Below are 15,442 nucleotides of genomic sequence, written 5' to 3'. Positions count from 1 at the left end.
AGAATCAAAAGGACTGATCCTTCAACCCACTAATTTCCTTCCAAAGTATTCTGAGGACTTCCAGTCAGTTTGATTCTTTTAGAACAATACCGACTCTTCAACCAATACGGAAAGAGGTAAGATGTTCTATTTTCATTCAACCTCAATTTTTGTAATCAAGAGAACAACGCAGAGTTAAATAGGCTGAGTGAATAATGAAAATCAATACAAATATAGAATCATAAAAGGTTGCACGTATCTATTCCAATTGTACAAATACATTTACCTATTATTCCAAAACAAATCAGGCCCCTGTAAACCATTGGAATAGATCTGGACAAATCTTTAACGATAATAAAACTCATCTACAAAAACAATTCATCCTTTCCTAAGAATATTGCCTCTGGAAAGATCTGGACATTACAACAACCCCAGGGTTTTCTATTCTAATATATCCTGATAGCTAGTTCTTAGGATGGTAACATAAAATGAGACAAAGTTAAAAACCTATATGCTTCTTGACAAACCAAGAAATACAATTGCTGATGAAATCTGCACTCTTAGATCAGCAATATCCACATCATGGCCGCCTTCTACGAGGCCCCACCTGTCCACCTGAAACAGAATCAAAATAATTTTATTTCACAGATTATGTCATGCACTTCAACATTTAAGCACCAAATACCAAATTATAAAGAGAGAGAAGATTATGATTCGGATTATATATTATAGAGATGGTCACATAAGTACGTACCTGAGAATCTTCTTCAAGTCTAATAAGTTCAATAGCTTCCTCGATTTGCAATTTCCCGTGCACCATTCCAATGGCAATAATTAATGAATGTGCTGATGCTGCTATAGCATCAATTGTTGCCAATTCGCAATCATCTGTTTTCTTTAGAAGGTTCTCAATAACTGTTACAAGACCATCTTCTTGCTTTCCACCAAAAAAGCTGGAGTAAACAACAGGCTTAAAGCCAAATTCTGTCTCCACCCAGTGAAGCAATGGATCAATTTTCTCCACCTGACGATCTGCAAAGGTTGAATTCATATTCAAAAACATACAAGTAACGCAAAAAACAAAGAGACACTTCTTGATCTAAATAACTTTGATTCATAAGACTGTTGAAGTTCATGTTTTAGGTGTAAAATACCATTGTTATCTATAACTGCATCAGGTTAAGTTATAAAATCAAAATAATTCCTACAAACAAATCTCCACCCCAAAAACCATCAATTGAAGATGCACGACCAAGATGATTTTTACAACATAATTTTTAAGATAACAACTTCAACTCACAAATTTCTGATTTATCTAAGCATGTATTACATCAAGCAATCACAATTTATTAATTGGGGATCAGACATATGAAGACATATCAAGTTAACTAGTACCATACCATGCACATAGGTTGTCAGCTCATTGTCATCAGGTGCACGACAAAATACTAAATCTTGATTAAATTTCTTCATCAAATTCTCAATAATTTTGCTCCTTGTGAGGGGAACTCTTTCCAGGGCAGTGCAAGCAAGTCTCATGAGAGGCATTGTGAAGGGTCTTATGCCATCTGTTAGCTGCAATAAGTCATTTCAGTAGGAGTCCAGTTTAAGTGACACTCATCATTCGCATTAACAACTTAAACAAAATATGCAGCTTCAAATGGACATCAAGTATTTTGAAGGGAAGGCTGGCATGAGCTATATCACCCCGCCAATTGACTTTAAATTATTATACACCTTTTTGGAGGACAACTACGAATAAATGTGAAACAAAATTCATAGCTTTCATGGAAGCTCAAGGGAAAAAGGTATATTCTGTTTGGTGATGAGAAAGGCAGTGGTAGGTTCAAGGGGAAGGTTTATACTAGAAGGAATAAAAATTGACAGATAGTTATAACTGTCTGAGAGGTAGTTTTGTTGTCTCAGACTTTTATAAAGTCTGCATTGGTATGCGAAACAACCTTGAGAACTGTAATCTTTATTCCAGCAATACACTAGGTTTCCTCCAAATGGAGAAACTAAAACACACACAACTTCTGGTTATTTGAGAGAAACCGACTCTTCACTTCCCTAGATTTACCGAACTTCCAAATCAAAGATAAAAACTGCTAAACAACTACCCATGCAGACTTTATAAAAGTCTAGGCAACAAAAATACCCCTGAAACAGTTATAACTGTCTGTCAGTTTTTATTCCTTCTAGTATAAACCTTCCCCTTAAACCTATCAGGCAGCCTCAGATTCAGGATTGTGCAAAATTATGACAAATGAAGCCATAACGCAACATTGAGTTGAAAAAATGAGAAACAAATCTTCATAAAATATTCATTGTTTACCCATCAACTCACACTAATAATTATCCACTATTCAAATAACAATATCCTCTACTTGGCACGATATAATGCAGATAGTCATGATCAAGTAACATGGACAGACCAATCCTTCCCAATGTCGTAACATGCAATAAATACCTAAATTAAAGTCAAATTTTATGAAAATGAATCTCATCATGTTAAAAGCTTCACAACAACGTCCGAATCTTGTTCTAACTCCCACTTTCTCCCTCTATAGATAATAAACAGGTCCTAACTATCTCTCTTGACACGCAGAAAAGAGGATCAGATAAAAATCACTTGCATTGTGCCTTGGTAAATAAATTGTTAAATAAAATTCAATACTGGATAAAAAAAAGGAGTACAATGCAAATACAAAAAGACACTACAACACTCACAAGAAACAAGCCTTTTTCCCCAGTAGACGGCTCTTTATATAAATCAAACACTCATCCAACACAACATTTTTATTCTGTTTGGATATCCTTCTGTAGCACTTGTAAAGAGTAAAATAAGAAAATGAAATGAATTTAATTTCTTGTATAACTAAAACCAGCCAAAGTATCCTATAAGACGACATAATTTCTATAAAAGATTAAATATGTTAATTTTAATTAATGGGAGAAACTAAGATAAATTTGACTTCCTCACATAGTTCTGTCTCTTTTAAGTGTTCATAATTATTTTTTTATTCTCCTCAACTATTTTTTTTCCTATTTTGTAAAATATTGTTACATTATTGGAACTGGAAAAATTCAAAACAAAAATTCAAATAGACATAGCTTAATTTTCTTACTTTCAAAACACTATGAGACGTGGCTGGGCACCTTTAGGAATTCAAAGAATGTTTTACCCAATTTTTAATATTACAAAGGACAAAAATGGCTAAAAAGTTTGAACACCTAGAGGAGCACACCTGATATTCCCATTCAGCAGCAATGGCTTTGGCAAGAGGAAGGGTTGGAAGCTTGAGGGGTCTCTTGGAAGGTGTCTTTAGGGTTCTGTAATCGAGCATCACCGTCCATCCGTTCCCGTCATCGGCTTCTCGAGTCTTCACGTCCTTGTAAAACCGCTTCCCCACGATCGACCCCGTCATGAACGACATCGGCATCGTAACTGACGACGATGACTTCCACTTCCCCGATGGCCCCTTCACGTACACCTTGTCCCCATCTGAAGAGAACGTGAACGAGGACTGTGATGACGACTGTGTTGGCTCCTCATCCGCCGCTGCCACCGTCGTCAGCCGCCGCCCAATCAGGGGAACGGAGAGTGCCGCCATGAAATTGGGACTAGCTGGTTTTAAGCATTTTCTTATGATCGAATGAGCCATTTGAAAAAAAAAAAAAAACTAAACTAATGGATTCTGAGTATTTCAACCTTAACTTGTTGGAGCTCGAAGGGTTACATGGGATTTCAGCGAAAAGGAAAAGGAGAAGGGAGAAAAACGAGACAGAGAAAGTGGGCCTTAAGGTCCATCGAAGCAGATTCTTCCACTGGCTTCACCTTCCTCTTTTTCCTTCCTACACCCCTATAATTTTTATTAGTTCTAAATTATGTTTTAATAAAATTCTAATTAAATGATTAATATATAAGTAATATGTATAAAATTGTAAGGAAGAAGTTTCACAAATGCGAATGTTACGTCTTAACATTAAACGAGTATAAGAAGTGACATCTCACATTGGGATGTTATATTTTTAAGTTGATCAAATTGTAAAATTTTAAATAAGAAATTATTTATTGAAAAGGTTGGAAGTTATACAAAATATAAATGAAGGTTTTTATTACAAAGAAGCAACCTGTAAGAAAAAATGTAAAAATGTGAATGAACATTTTAAAATGAAAACATAGATATAAAATTGGTAACTATGTAAAGCTAAATGGAAAAGCCAAACAAACAAATAAAAAAATTATTTTCATGTTTAAGTCTCTTGTTTTCTTAATTATTTATATTTCTTTCATTAGAGTTGCATATTTATATCTTTCAATTAATTCTTAACCACATATTTTTCTTTTTATGTTTGTCAGTTGAAGTTCCAAGTTTAATGTGTTCCAATTTTTTATTTATTTGAAAAACTAAACTTTAGTGGCTGTTTCATTCTCTAAAAACTGTAATTATTATCTAAGTTATAAAATTAATTGTTTAATTAAAATGCTAAATCTACAAATAGTAAAAATGTATATTTTTTTTACTAATAAATGTTTAGTTTTAAAATCATGTACTTGTATAAAAATAAACATAAAAATCTTCTCTTTGATGTAAATTTTCAAACTGAAATTTTATGTTTTGCAAATATTATTTAGGTATTGTTACACTTTCATTTGTTCAAATTGAAAATTTGTTTAAGATATTTGTATTTACTTGAAACCTTATGTTAGTTCACTTATAAGTAGTAATCTATCTAAAGTAGTTATAATTCAATTTACAGAAATGAGTTTGTTAAACAATTCAAAGGATTTAACTTTTATACTGAGTTGTATAGAAGACATTTTCTATTTGTGTAAGACTATGCATTTAAAAGTAATATAAAGTAATATAGATCATTATATTTTTGTAATTTACATTTTTCTTATTTGTGTGCATGATTTTCTTTCTAACAAATTGATATTAAAATCAAAATGTGTTACCCTTTGAAGAGTGATGTTAGACAGGAAGAACTTGAATATTAAAATAAATAGAAGGTTTGATAATTATTAGTATCCTGTTTGGATGGAAATATTAAATTGGTTTTCTTTTTCGGCTTCTCAAGCAGATCTTTATTTTATGAAAATTATGAAAATTGTAATAATTATGTCTCCTGCCTTAAATTGAATTAAACTGACATTATAATTAAGTTGACCTAGCATCCGCCTTAAATTGGATTAAACTGATATTATAATTAAGTTGACTTAGCATGATCATTTTAGTTTTTAAATAACATAGCTCACATAAGGTATTATGTGGATTTTAGTTGTTTTCAAATAAAAAATTAAGAAAAGTTGAGAAAACTTTTATTTTTTATAAATTCCTAATTACTTCAATCCCTAATAAAAGAGAAAAATTTCATTCTACCTCTTCTTCCAAAGTATTCGTTGTTCTTTTAGTAAGAGATGTTTGAAGATGACTTATGTTCGTCTTGCTCATGTATTGAGAATTGAATTGAATTTGTTTGTCTTGCACGAGGAAGATGAATTGATGCTAGCTACGATTCAGGTCTTTCTTTGTTTTATGGATTTTTGATTGGGTTCTCTGCAGGTTCTCATGGTTGTGATTTGGTTGACGTCGCGGTGGAGAATGGAGGACGAAAGGGTTTCTCGTGGTGGCTCTTATAGTGTGATTTTAATGCTGGGAACAGATCGCACTTTAAGTTTTAATTGGGTTTATGAAAATTTGGGATTGCGATACGAAAATATTCGCGATCTGAGTTCTTTGGGTGTCACGATTAGGGCTCACGAAGACTACTGGCTTGATTTTCCTATAGGTTGCCATGGAGATGAATGAGGAAGAACGAATCTAGTTCTAGATTAGGGTTCCATGGTGGACTGGTGGTTGTGGTTAATGCTCGCACAACTGTTGCGGCTTATATGAAATGAGTTTCAATTTGATGTGTTTTTGGGTTTTTCTCTTTCTTTCTTCTACAAGTTGATGAAAATGGAGAAGAAGCAATGACACAATGAAGATGAACAGCGCAAGGTGGTGGTTGGCAATCCCTAATTGCTCACTACCTTTTCTTCCAATCCCTAATTCGAACAAATCCAATCTCTAATTCAAACAAATTAAATATTTAATTCAAAGAATTTAATCCTAATTCGAATAAATTCAATTTCTAATTCGAACAAATTCAATCCCTAATTCGAACAAATTCAATCTCCAATTTCTGAAAATCATTTTCAATATTTTTTTCATTCTTTCTAATTTTTTTAAAGAAATAAAAAAAAATATTCATATCAGAATCACTTGCACCAAATAATACAATCAACACCAATTAAAAAGATCAATTTGAAATTATAAAAAAAATAAGAACTTTTATAACAAGAAATCATTCCTGAATAATTATTGTAAAGATATTAATATGATTTTAGGTGACTATTTATTATGATTAAAATAATGATGGTGTTGAAAAGATAAAGAGAGTCCAAGTTATTAGTTACTTTAGGATATCTTTTGATTGAATGATTAATGATAAGGTAAAAATTATTGCAACAAAATTTAACAAAAGAAACGAGGTCCCACATACATATCAATTAAAAGTGTGAGTAGTTGTAATATAGATAATTTTTTTTTTAAATAATTCAAGAAATGTTAGTATCTTAGTTAGTAATACAGTAATTTAAGAGACACCTATTTTTTTTTTAATAAGTGTACAAGGGTGTACATTTAAAATAATGCAAAACATTATTTTATAAAATTTTTCTTTCCTTTTTCTTCCTTATTTGATTTTTCCATACAATATTATAATTCATAATTCAGAGAGTAAAATTTTATTATTATTTTTCAAATTTATATTTTTAATATTTTTCTCCAATTTTATATCATAATTTAAAAAAAAATCATGGTAAGAACGAAATAATTATTTCAATATTTGAAGATATTTATCCATCATAAATACCAATTATTACTTAATTTACGTACTAAAAACATATAGTATGATATTTATTTAACAAAAAAATATTAATTTTTTTCTAATAACCTAACTCTATATAATGAAAGAGTAAGAGTTCACAGATAATTGTAATAAAATAAAAAATTAAAACATTTATTTAGGAAAAAAAAATTAGAGTATATGAACTTTATTAAAATATCCATTCACTGACTAAATGCATCATAACTTATAATTAAATAAGACTAATTATTATATAATAAAACTAATTACTTTTTATTACAATAAAACTATTGGTCGTGGTGTCCAATAATTGTTTTTAATTTTAAGTGTGACCGCTAAATTACTGACTGGATCTGATTACTAAAATTGTTAGGTTTACTTGAATCAGTGAACACTACAAATACCCAAACGAAGTCAACAATTTATACAGTTCACAGATTCGTAGGACAAAACTTTCAAATCTTCTATGCTTCTTCCATTTTTTTTTTCACATCTAACTATCTAATTTTATGATTCGTAAGAATTTATAATTGATATCTAATCATAAAAATTTATCTATCTAATTTTTTTCATAACTAAATGTTTCATAATTTTTCTTTTAAATTAAGAAAATTATTTTTAGAATGCTTTATAAAATTTCTATATTTTTAGAATGCTTTACAAAATTTCTATATTTTAGTTTTTGAAAATAAAAATAATTACTTTTTTTAAATAATACTTTTGGTTCTGTAGACAAGAAATAATAGAAGATTTTTGTCCTAAATCTATAAATAATACAAATTAAGGAGACACAAAAATCAAGTTTTGATAGATGTTTAGAATTATTTGAAAATAAATCAAAACAAAGAAGAAACAAAACTTAACTAAAAAAAGCTAACAAATGAAGGAGACACAATTTTTGACACCTGTCATTTCTAAAAATATTTTAAAAGAAAATTCAAAAATACAAAAAGAAGGAAGGAAAATAAAACACAACTATATCTTTAAATAAAAAGCAAGCTTAATATTCAAATTCTTAATTATATTAAAAAACTCTAAATAATACTTAAAAAAACTTATTCACATGTGATCTTTTCGTAAACCCTAATCTTCTTATTTGTTATTAAAAAAATTGTAAGTACAAATAATTATTTTTATAATTCTTATTCAAGTGATGGATTTTAGAAATACAGTAATTTTTACAGTCAAAAGTATAATATGATGATTTAAGATAAACCATCACAACAATTGTCATTTTATACTATATAACAATGGTTATTTAAAGAAGTAAATAACAATTATTTACTCATGACAATTCGTATTTTAATATTTCAGCAATTCGTCACTCGGTGTCATACTAGCATCGTTCAATGCAATATTCACTAAAATACGAAAGGGGCTCTCTGTCAAACCATCGCTCAACGCAATTTCACACCGCTCAGTCCTAGTGCTAAAAGACCAAGTGGCGCTCAACATCCCTTTTGTGCCGCTCAACACCAAGTTCCTCTACAACATTGGTTACTCTCTGATTTTGCAACGCTGGGCGCAATTTTAGTGCAGCTTAACATGAGTATTTGCTAAAAAATGATCAATTCTTGTCCAAAACATGCTCCATTGAGTTCTAGCTTGTTGTCCTCCACCACAAAAACATTTTTTTACACTTATAAACAAGGAGATTAGAGGTAAAACTAGCATAAAATAACTAAAATACAAAACAATACAAAGTACACTAAACTTGAGGATAAAACAAGATTGAAGTTAATAAATAATTGATTTACTCATGACAATGCACATACAAAAACATGTAAAAATAGACGTTATCATTAGCCAGACCGAAGGTTGAGTTGAGTTGACTAAGAACGAAGGTCAAACCAAGTCCATCTAAACCGAATGTCAATCTGACCCGACCTAAACCAAATATCGAGCCAAGTTGACATGTACCAAAATCAAGATGAATCGTTCCAAATCGAAGATCAAGATAACTCTACTTAAACTCGATAATAAAGTTGAGCTTAACTTAAAAACATAAAATAAATTGTTTTATAAAAAAGATTAATTTAAAATATTTTAATTACTTCATCCAAATAAATTATTTTGAAAATGAAGAAAATTTAGTTACAAATAATTTAAAATACTATATATTTTATTTTTTTAAAATTATTGAAATCTCTTGTCCAAATTCAAAGTAGAAGTAATTATTTTAAACACATCTAAAAATAAAGTACCAGTTTATATTTGGATATAATTGGGTTATACTCAACTAAAATGTTTTAAGTGCTCCCAACTATTATATTTCGAACAAAAATTCATTTTCTAGAAATTGGAAAAAGTTCCTTTTGGCTCATTTTATAAATAAGATACATCTTACATCTGCTATTTCTAATAAAATATTATATTACAATGAAATATTAATTTATTTAAGTACAGGGGAATTGTAGAAAAGAAGATAAATATGAACATATCCATGTTCCCAAAAAAATATCTTGAAAAGCGTGGTCTGTTATTACTGCACCAATGCATGTCATCAACCAGTGCATCAATTTCTTTTTTAATTTTTTTTTACGAACAATGGTAAATGATCTTTGTCTTCTTCCCAATGTCTCTTCTTTTTCTGCACTGTTTGTGAAGATGTGCCCAATATTATTTTACACGGTTATCAGTATTGTGGCAAGTTGTAGAAACAAATTGAATGATAAAATAGGTAATTAAATCTAGAAAAATATATTTAACAAACTTAAATTATTTTACATTATTTAATACTGTGCTTTTTTATTTTTTTACTTTTTTAAAAAATATATATATATAAAAATTTACACTTTTATAATCATTATACTGTGTGTATCTTAATTGTATTAGTCTTAAATATATTATTAATGAATTCCGTAAGAGTAAACGAGTTTATAAAAAGTTTGACTAAGTGTATCTGAACACTCTCCTCCATAATTAATTACGTAGTTAATTATATTTCAGAACAGAACAGAACACATGCACTTCTTTTGGTTCCCAGAATTGTATATAAATATGCCCCCACTTTGGTGTTTGCAACAGCGACACCATTCCTTTCAATCACTGGATGCCATGTCTCTCTCACGCCTCATCAATCCTCTCTGCTGCAGTTCTTCAACTTCAGGTTCTCTTTCTTTTGTTCCAATAGAGCCATGCAAATACTCTCCTTTTTTATGGAACCATTTTTTTTTCTTTCTTTGTGGTTTAATTTATTTTCAAGAGTTCGGTGAATTGAAGCAGCTGCTGCATTGAACAAATATTTCTCAGGTTTTTGAATCTTAGTGGCAGACTTTCTCAAATGTGATTTTGGGTTTGTGAATTGCTGGCTGGAATTGGGAAGTTTATTGCTTGCTTGGTTGATTCTTTGTTTGTTTTCTTCAGTAGGAAGAGGAAAATGGTTATATGACGTTGTTAAATTAAGGAAAAGGGATAAACAGAAAAGTGAATTTCTTTGTTTTTTGTATACATACTCAAATGAAAATTGGGAAATGATATAACAAAACCTAAAGGACATATGTTTCCTTTCTGCTTACAACGAGTTGCAGTGCTCATATATTCTAAATCCAAAAATATATATTTGACTTTGTTTTTCTCCTCTCTCTCTCTTGTTTTTTTTTTTGTTTCAACTTTGGATGGCTCCTGTCTTATTTGCATATGAAACTATGCGCATTTCCTCTCTCTAATATTTATTTCCTTTTCAACAGATTCTTTGGTGACTGCATCATATGTGAAGGAGAAAATGGAGAATACATCCTGGGTATGGCATGCATGTGCTTATATTATATATTTATAGATAGAGAAAGAGAGGAGAAATAAGGTTAATCTGAGAATAACTTTAAAAGAATCACTCCTTATTCTCACCTTTGATTTTTGTCAATCAAATAGTTCTATTCAGTAACTTATCTTTATCTGTTAGATTAAAAGAAAATAACGAGTGTAGTCTAAAGGACTTACTCATGGATTCACTATGGAAGAATTACTTTTTGGAATAACTTGTTCTGCAATTGTAGGTTTCATTGTGATGCTTAATATTGCCAAAAAATGAAAATTGCAGTTGCCATAGTGGTCATGATACAGTTGAAAAGACAGCAAAAACCTTGTCATTGAAACCACACTTGCAGTAGTAGACCCTTTAGGAAAGTTTGCGGGAATAAAATATATGTTTTATTGCTTGCAGAGCCTTGTGGACTCAAAAGACAGAATCAGGAAATTGTTCAACAAGGTTGAACTATCGATTTCTTCATATGATACGGCTTGGGTGGCAATGATAACCTCTCCAGCTTCTCCTCAAAGCCCACTTTTCCCTCAGTGCTTAAATTGGTTGTTGGCTAATCAACACTTAGATGGTTCCTGGGGTCTTCCTGATCGGCATCCATTACTAATGAATGATGCTCTCTTATCAACCTTAGCATGCATCCTCGCTCTAAAGCAATGGGGTGTTGGAGAAGATCAAATTAACAGGGGTACTTTACTCTTCTCCTAACCATTGCTTTCTCTGCTGCTATATAAATGAAGTTTCCTGATATTCCTCCAGGTCTTCAGTTTATTCAGTCAAACATTACCTCAATCAAGGATGAGAAGCAGCACCTTCCAATAGGATTTGGTATCAATTTTCCTTCTTTAATAGAATATGCACAAAATTTGGGCGTTAATCTTCCAATTGGATCTACTATCTTGGATACAATGATCCAAAAGAGAGAAATAGAACTGCAAAGGTAGAATTTTAGATGTCTTTCAAGATTTATTTTCCTGTCTAAAAAATATTTCTCATTTTCGAGATCCTTTAAATAACTTTTTGATTCCAAAAATTTAGTAGAGGCATTCTGTTTATCGTTTTGCTTAACTTCCTCAATCTGACATCTTTGTTGTGTAATCATCCACAGAGGTAAACAAAGCAATTCAGAAGGGTGGAGAGCATATCAAGCATATGTTTCAGAAGGAATGCAGCATTCACAAGATTGTAAAACGATCTTGAAATATCAAAGAAAGAACGGATCTTTGTTTAATTCACCTGCTACAACGGCAGCTGTTTTTCAGCGCCTTAAAAATGCTGAATGTCTTGGTTACCTCCAATCTGTACTAGAAAAATTTGGAAATGCAGGTACGTTTCCAAATTGTATTTCTCTTAATTTAAGTCTATTTACTATTTTTCGTAGGGTAATTCCTTCCCTTTTTTTTCAAATCAGTTCCGACAATTCACCCTCTGGATATATATGCTCGTCTCTGTATGATTGATAGTCTTGAAAGGTTGGGTATTAATCATCATTTCAAAGAGGAAATTCGTAGTGTATTGGATGATACATACAGGTAAGACCCCATTTCAGGTGCATGCATCTGTTATTAACATTATGTCAGTTACTGGAGAGGTGGGAAAAAATTATAAGCATGTGATGTGATGAAAACATAGAGATACCATTCTATTCAAAATAATAAGCATCCTTTGATAGTAAGTTTTAAAAACACTCAAAGCATTTGTTGAAGCATATGAACTTCTCATTTTCATCCCTCTGAAAAATATGAACAGCCTTTGGGTGCAAGGAGTGGAAGATATATTCTTAGATCCCACCACCTGTGCAATGGCATTTCGTATCTTGCGTCTCAATGGCTATGATGTATCTTCAGGTTGGATCATTTGTAACATTCAAGCAGTTCAAAGTTTTTACCTTTTTGATCAAGACCAAGTAAGCTAATCTGTATGTTTATCTTCGCAGATCCATTTTATCAATATTCTGAAGATAAATTTGCTGACTCCTTGAAAGGGTACCTGAAGGACGTTGGTGCTGTTATAGAGCTTTATAGGGCTTCACAAGCCATTATACATCCTGATGAATCAATTTTGGTGAGACAGAGTTTGTGGACGAAACAGCTTCTGAAGCAGGAATCATCCCCTCACAGATTATATGCTGATAAGCTTCGTAGTTACGTCGACCAAGAGGTAGTTTCTTCTTTTATTCTTTCAAAAACTTTAGTTTTCTAGTTTTGTAGAGGTAGTTTCTTCTTTTATTCTTTCAAAAACTTTAGTTTTCTAGTTTTGTACAATCTTATAATCTTTTCCTAAAGTGGTGAGTTTTTTTTTTTTTTTTTGTATTTTAGGTCAAAGATGTTCTTAATTTTCCTTATCATGCAAATTTGGAGCGATTGTTAAACAGGAGATCAATGGAGTACTACAACGTAGAAGAAACAAGAATTTTAAAATCATCGTATAGGTGGTCCTCTGCTAGTTTGTTTCAATTGTCTCAAACTGTGTTTGTTCCTTTCTCTTTTTAGAGATCAACTTATTGATTGTTACTATAATCCAGATCATGCAATCTTGCAAACCAAGAGATTCTAAAGCTAGCAGTTGAAGACTTCAATATCTGCCAATCAGTACACATTGAAGAGTTGAAACAGCTTTCCAGGCATGTCTTTCTTTTCTTTTTCTCTCCTCAATTTTTCAAAGATTTACATTTAGCCAGATATCCATAGAGAAATATCATAATCAATTCATTATAGCTTAAGGTTTGGTATTGCTAACCACAAGGAGTTAAGTGTATCTTCCTCCCTCATTCATGCTTTCTCTTCTGGCTTGATGTCATTGAGGAAACTGGATTCTTTTGTCAATGTTACTACTTATGCTTAATTGTGTAGAAATTTTATTCACATATGCATCATAAAGATAGTATCCATTCACATTTCAGACTTAGGAACATTCATCTTGTTAAATTCAAATGTTTGAACACACCAATTATAATATTTTATTGAAAGAGTTTGGTATTTGAATCAGAATTTGTAGGACAAATACTGAGTGACGTCTGATCCCAAACAAGGAGTCTCCTCCTTTAGAAAAACTTCAGCATATTAACACACTGAATCAGAAAACTGTCATACCTACTTAACACACACACACACACACACACACTCACCTAATTTTCATACTACACTTCACATCCCATAACTGTCATATCACATTTTTTCGACTTTGATATAAATGTACCACATTATCATATGCAGATGGGTTGTTGAGAGCAGATTAGACCAACTACAATTTGCAAGGCAGAAACTGGCCTACTGTTACTTCTCTGTTGCTGCTACACTTTTCCCCCCTGAACTTTCTGATGCTCGCATATCCTGGGCAAAGAATGGGGTGCTCACAACAACTGTTGATGATTTCTTTGATGTTGGGGGTTCTGAAAAGGAACAAGTGGACCTTATTCAACTAGTTGAGAAGTATGTTCTTATTACTATTTGAAACAGCCATGTCTTGACTTCTATATAAATTCTATCACAAATTTCCTGCACAAATATTGATATTATTACAATTAAACTGAAGGTGGGATGTAGATATCAACACTGCTTGTTGTTCTGAGACAGTAAAGATTATTTTTTCCGCAATTCACGGCACAGTTTGTGAGATTGGAGAGAAATCAGTCAAGCGACAAGGACATAATGTGAAAAACATTGTTATCAAGATTGTGAGACATTTCTTCCTGTTTGTGCCTCCATTTGATTTTGATTTTCAATGCAGTCATTTGAAATATTGTCCTTGAAAAACCTTAACAGTGACTTGTTCTTTATTTTAATTAAATATTAGTTTGGCTCTTATATAAGAAAAAATTACTTCAATGGCATCAATATTTACATTGGAGTTCTTCAAGTAAAAATAGCTTCTTGACCAATAGGTTGAATTTGTTTACTTTTTACAGTGGTTGGATCTGATTCAGTCAATGTATAAAGAAGCCGAGTGGGTGCGAACAAAGACTGTGCCAACAATTGATGATTATATGGAAAATGCATACATATCATTTGCCATTGGTCCAATTGTACTTCCTGCCCTCTATCTTTTAGGACCTAAGCTTTCAAATGAAGATGCTGAAACTTATGAGTTGAACCATCTGTATAAGCTCATGAGTACATACGGTCGTCTTCGTAATGACCTTTACGGTTTTGAGGTAAGTAATACATATGTGTTCCTTATTTACATTCCACATTTTATGGTGACTAATGTTTTCCTCTCTGTTGTAGAGAGAATCTGAGGAAGGGAAATTGAATGCACTGTCTTTGTATATTGCTCATGAGAATACTGCCGAGGAAGCTATGGAAAAAATGAAGGGTATTGCTGAGGAGAAGAGAATAGAACTGCTGAGATTAATTTTGCAGGAAAAAGGAAGTGTAGTTCCCAGAGATTGCAAGGATTTGTTTTGGAAAATGACGAAAGTTTTACAACTATTTTACATTAAGGATGATGGGTTTACTTCAAATGAGATGTACTCTAGTTTAAAGGCAGTGATTAAAGATCCTGTCATCTTTGATGAATTGTTAGAACATGCTCGGTAGGAGCTTAGTTCTGTTGAAGCTACTAATGTGATGCCCCATTCCACTTAGTGCTTACAAATCTTTCTCAACTGTTTTGATTAGTTTTTCCTTCTTTTTCCTTTCTTTTAATCTTGCTCATGAAAGACAATTCTTAGTCTTGTAACATCATGTTATGATTGCTTTGTATTGACCCTCTTGATTTGAGACCTGCATAATAATTAAAGTTGAGGTTGGGAAGAGTATAAATTTTAAAAAAAAATTAACAAAA

The 15,442-nt window shown here is 31.4% G+C and overlaps 2 protein-coding genes across 2 annotated transcripts; one reads left to right on the top strand and one right to left on the bottom strand.

The window, feature by feature from the left end:
* Positions 1 to 188: 188 nt before the first annotated feature.
* Positions 189 to 3,737, bottom strand: LOC124838694 (ATP12 protein-like protein). The gene is made up of 4 exons (XM_047314372.2): positions 3,228 to 3,737; positions 1,380 to 1,554; positions 734 to 1,011; positions 189 to 594 (listed from the first exon to the last, which is right to left on the bottom strand). Exons 1-4 carry the CDS (start codon positions 3,642 to 3,644, stop codon positions 487 to 489), a joined length of 978 nt encoding a protein of 325 aa, XP_047170328.1. The 5' UTR covers positions 3,645 to 3,737; the 3' UTR covers positions 189 to 486.
* Positions 3,738 to 9,865: 6,128 nt separating this feature from the next.
* Positions 9,866 to 15,442, top strand: GA2 (Terpenoid cyclases/Protein prenyltransferases superfamily protein). The gene is made up of 14 exons (XM_047314362.2): positions 9,866 to 10,006; positions 10,587 to 10,639; positions 11,060 to 11,345; positions 11,417 to 11,597; positions 11,766 to 11,983; positions 12,069 to 12,189; positions 12,407 to 12,504; positions 12,594 to 12,817; positions 12,976 to 13,088; positions 13,182 to 13,280; positions 13,873 to 14,088; positions 14,192 to 14,333; positions 14,565 to 14,810; positions 14,884 to 15,442. The coding sequence occupies exons 1-14, from the start codon at positions 9,898 to 9,900 to the stop codon at positions 15,193 to 15,195; spliced, it is 2,418 nt and encodes an 805-aa protein (XP_047170318.2). The 5' UTR covers positions 9,866 to 9,897; the 3' UTR covers positions 15,196 to 15,442.

Source organism: Vigna umbellata, chromosome 3, assembly GCF_029865625.1.
Source record: "Vigna umbellata cultivar VRB3 chromosome 3, Vumbellata_1.0, whole genome shotgun sequence".
Taxonomy (NCBI): Eukaryota; Viridiplantae; Streptophyta; class Magnoliopsida; order Fabales; family Fabaceae; genus Vigna; species Vigna umbellata.
The sequence above is the reverse complement of the archived record's forward strand: the minus strand, read 5'-3'. Positions and strand labels throughout refer to the sequence as shown.

Coding starts and splice junctions, on each gene's coding strand:
- LOC124838694 (XM_047314372.2), bottom strand. CDS start 3,644: ATGGCTCATTCGATCATAAGAAAATGCTTAAAACCAGCTAGTCCCAAT. Junction 1,012..1,379: donor GCTGACAACCTATGTGCATG/GTATGGTACTAG, acceptor CAACCTTTGCAG/ATCGTCAGGTGGAGAAAATT. Junction 595..733: donor GACTTGAAGAAGATTCTCAG/GTACGTACTTAT, acceptor ATTCTGTTTCAG/GTGGACAGGTGGGGCCTCGT.
- GA2 (XM_047314362.2), top strand. CDS start 9,898: ATGCCCCCACTTTGGTGTTTGCAACAGCGACACCATTCCTTTCAATCA. Junction 12,818..12,975: donor GTAGTTACGTCGACCAAGAG/GTAGTTTCTTCT, acceptor TTTGTATTTTAG/GTCAAAGATGTTCTTAATTT. Junction 14,334..14,564: donor AAAACATTGTTATCAAGATT/GTGAGACATTTC, acceptor TACTTTTTACAG/TGGTTGGATCTGATTCAGTC.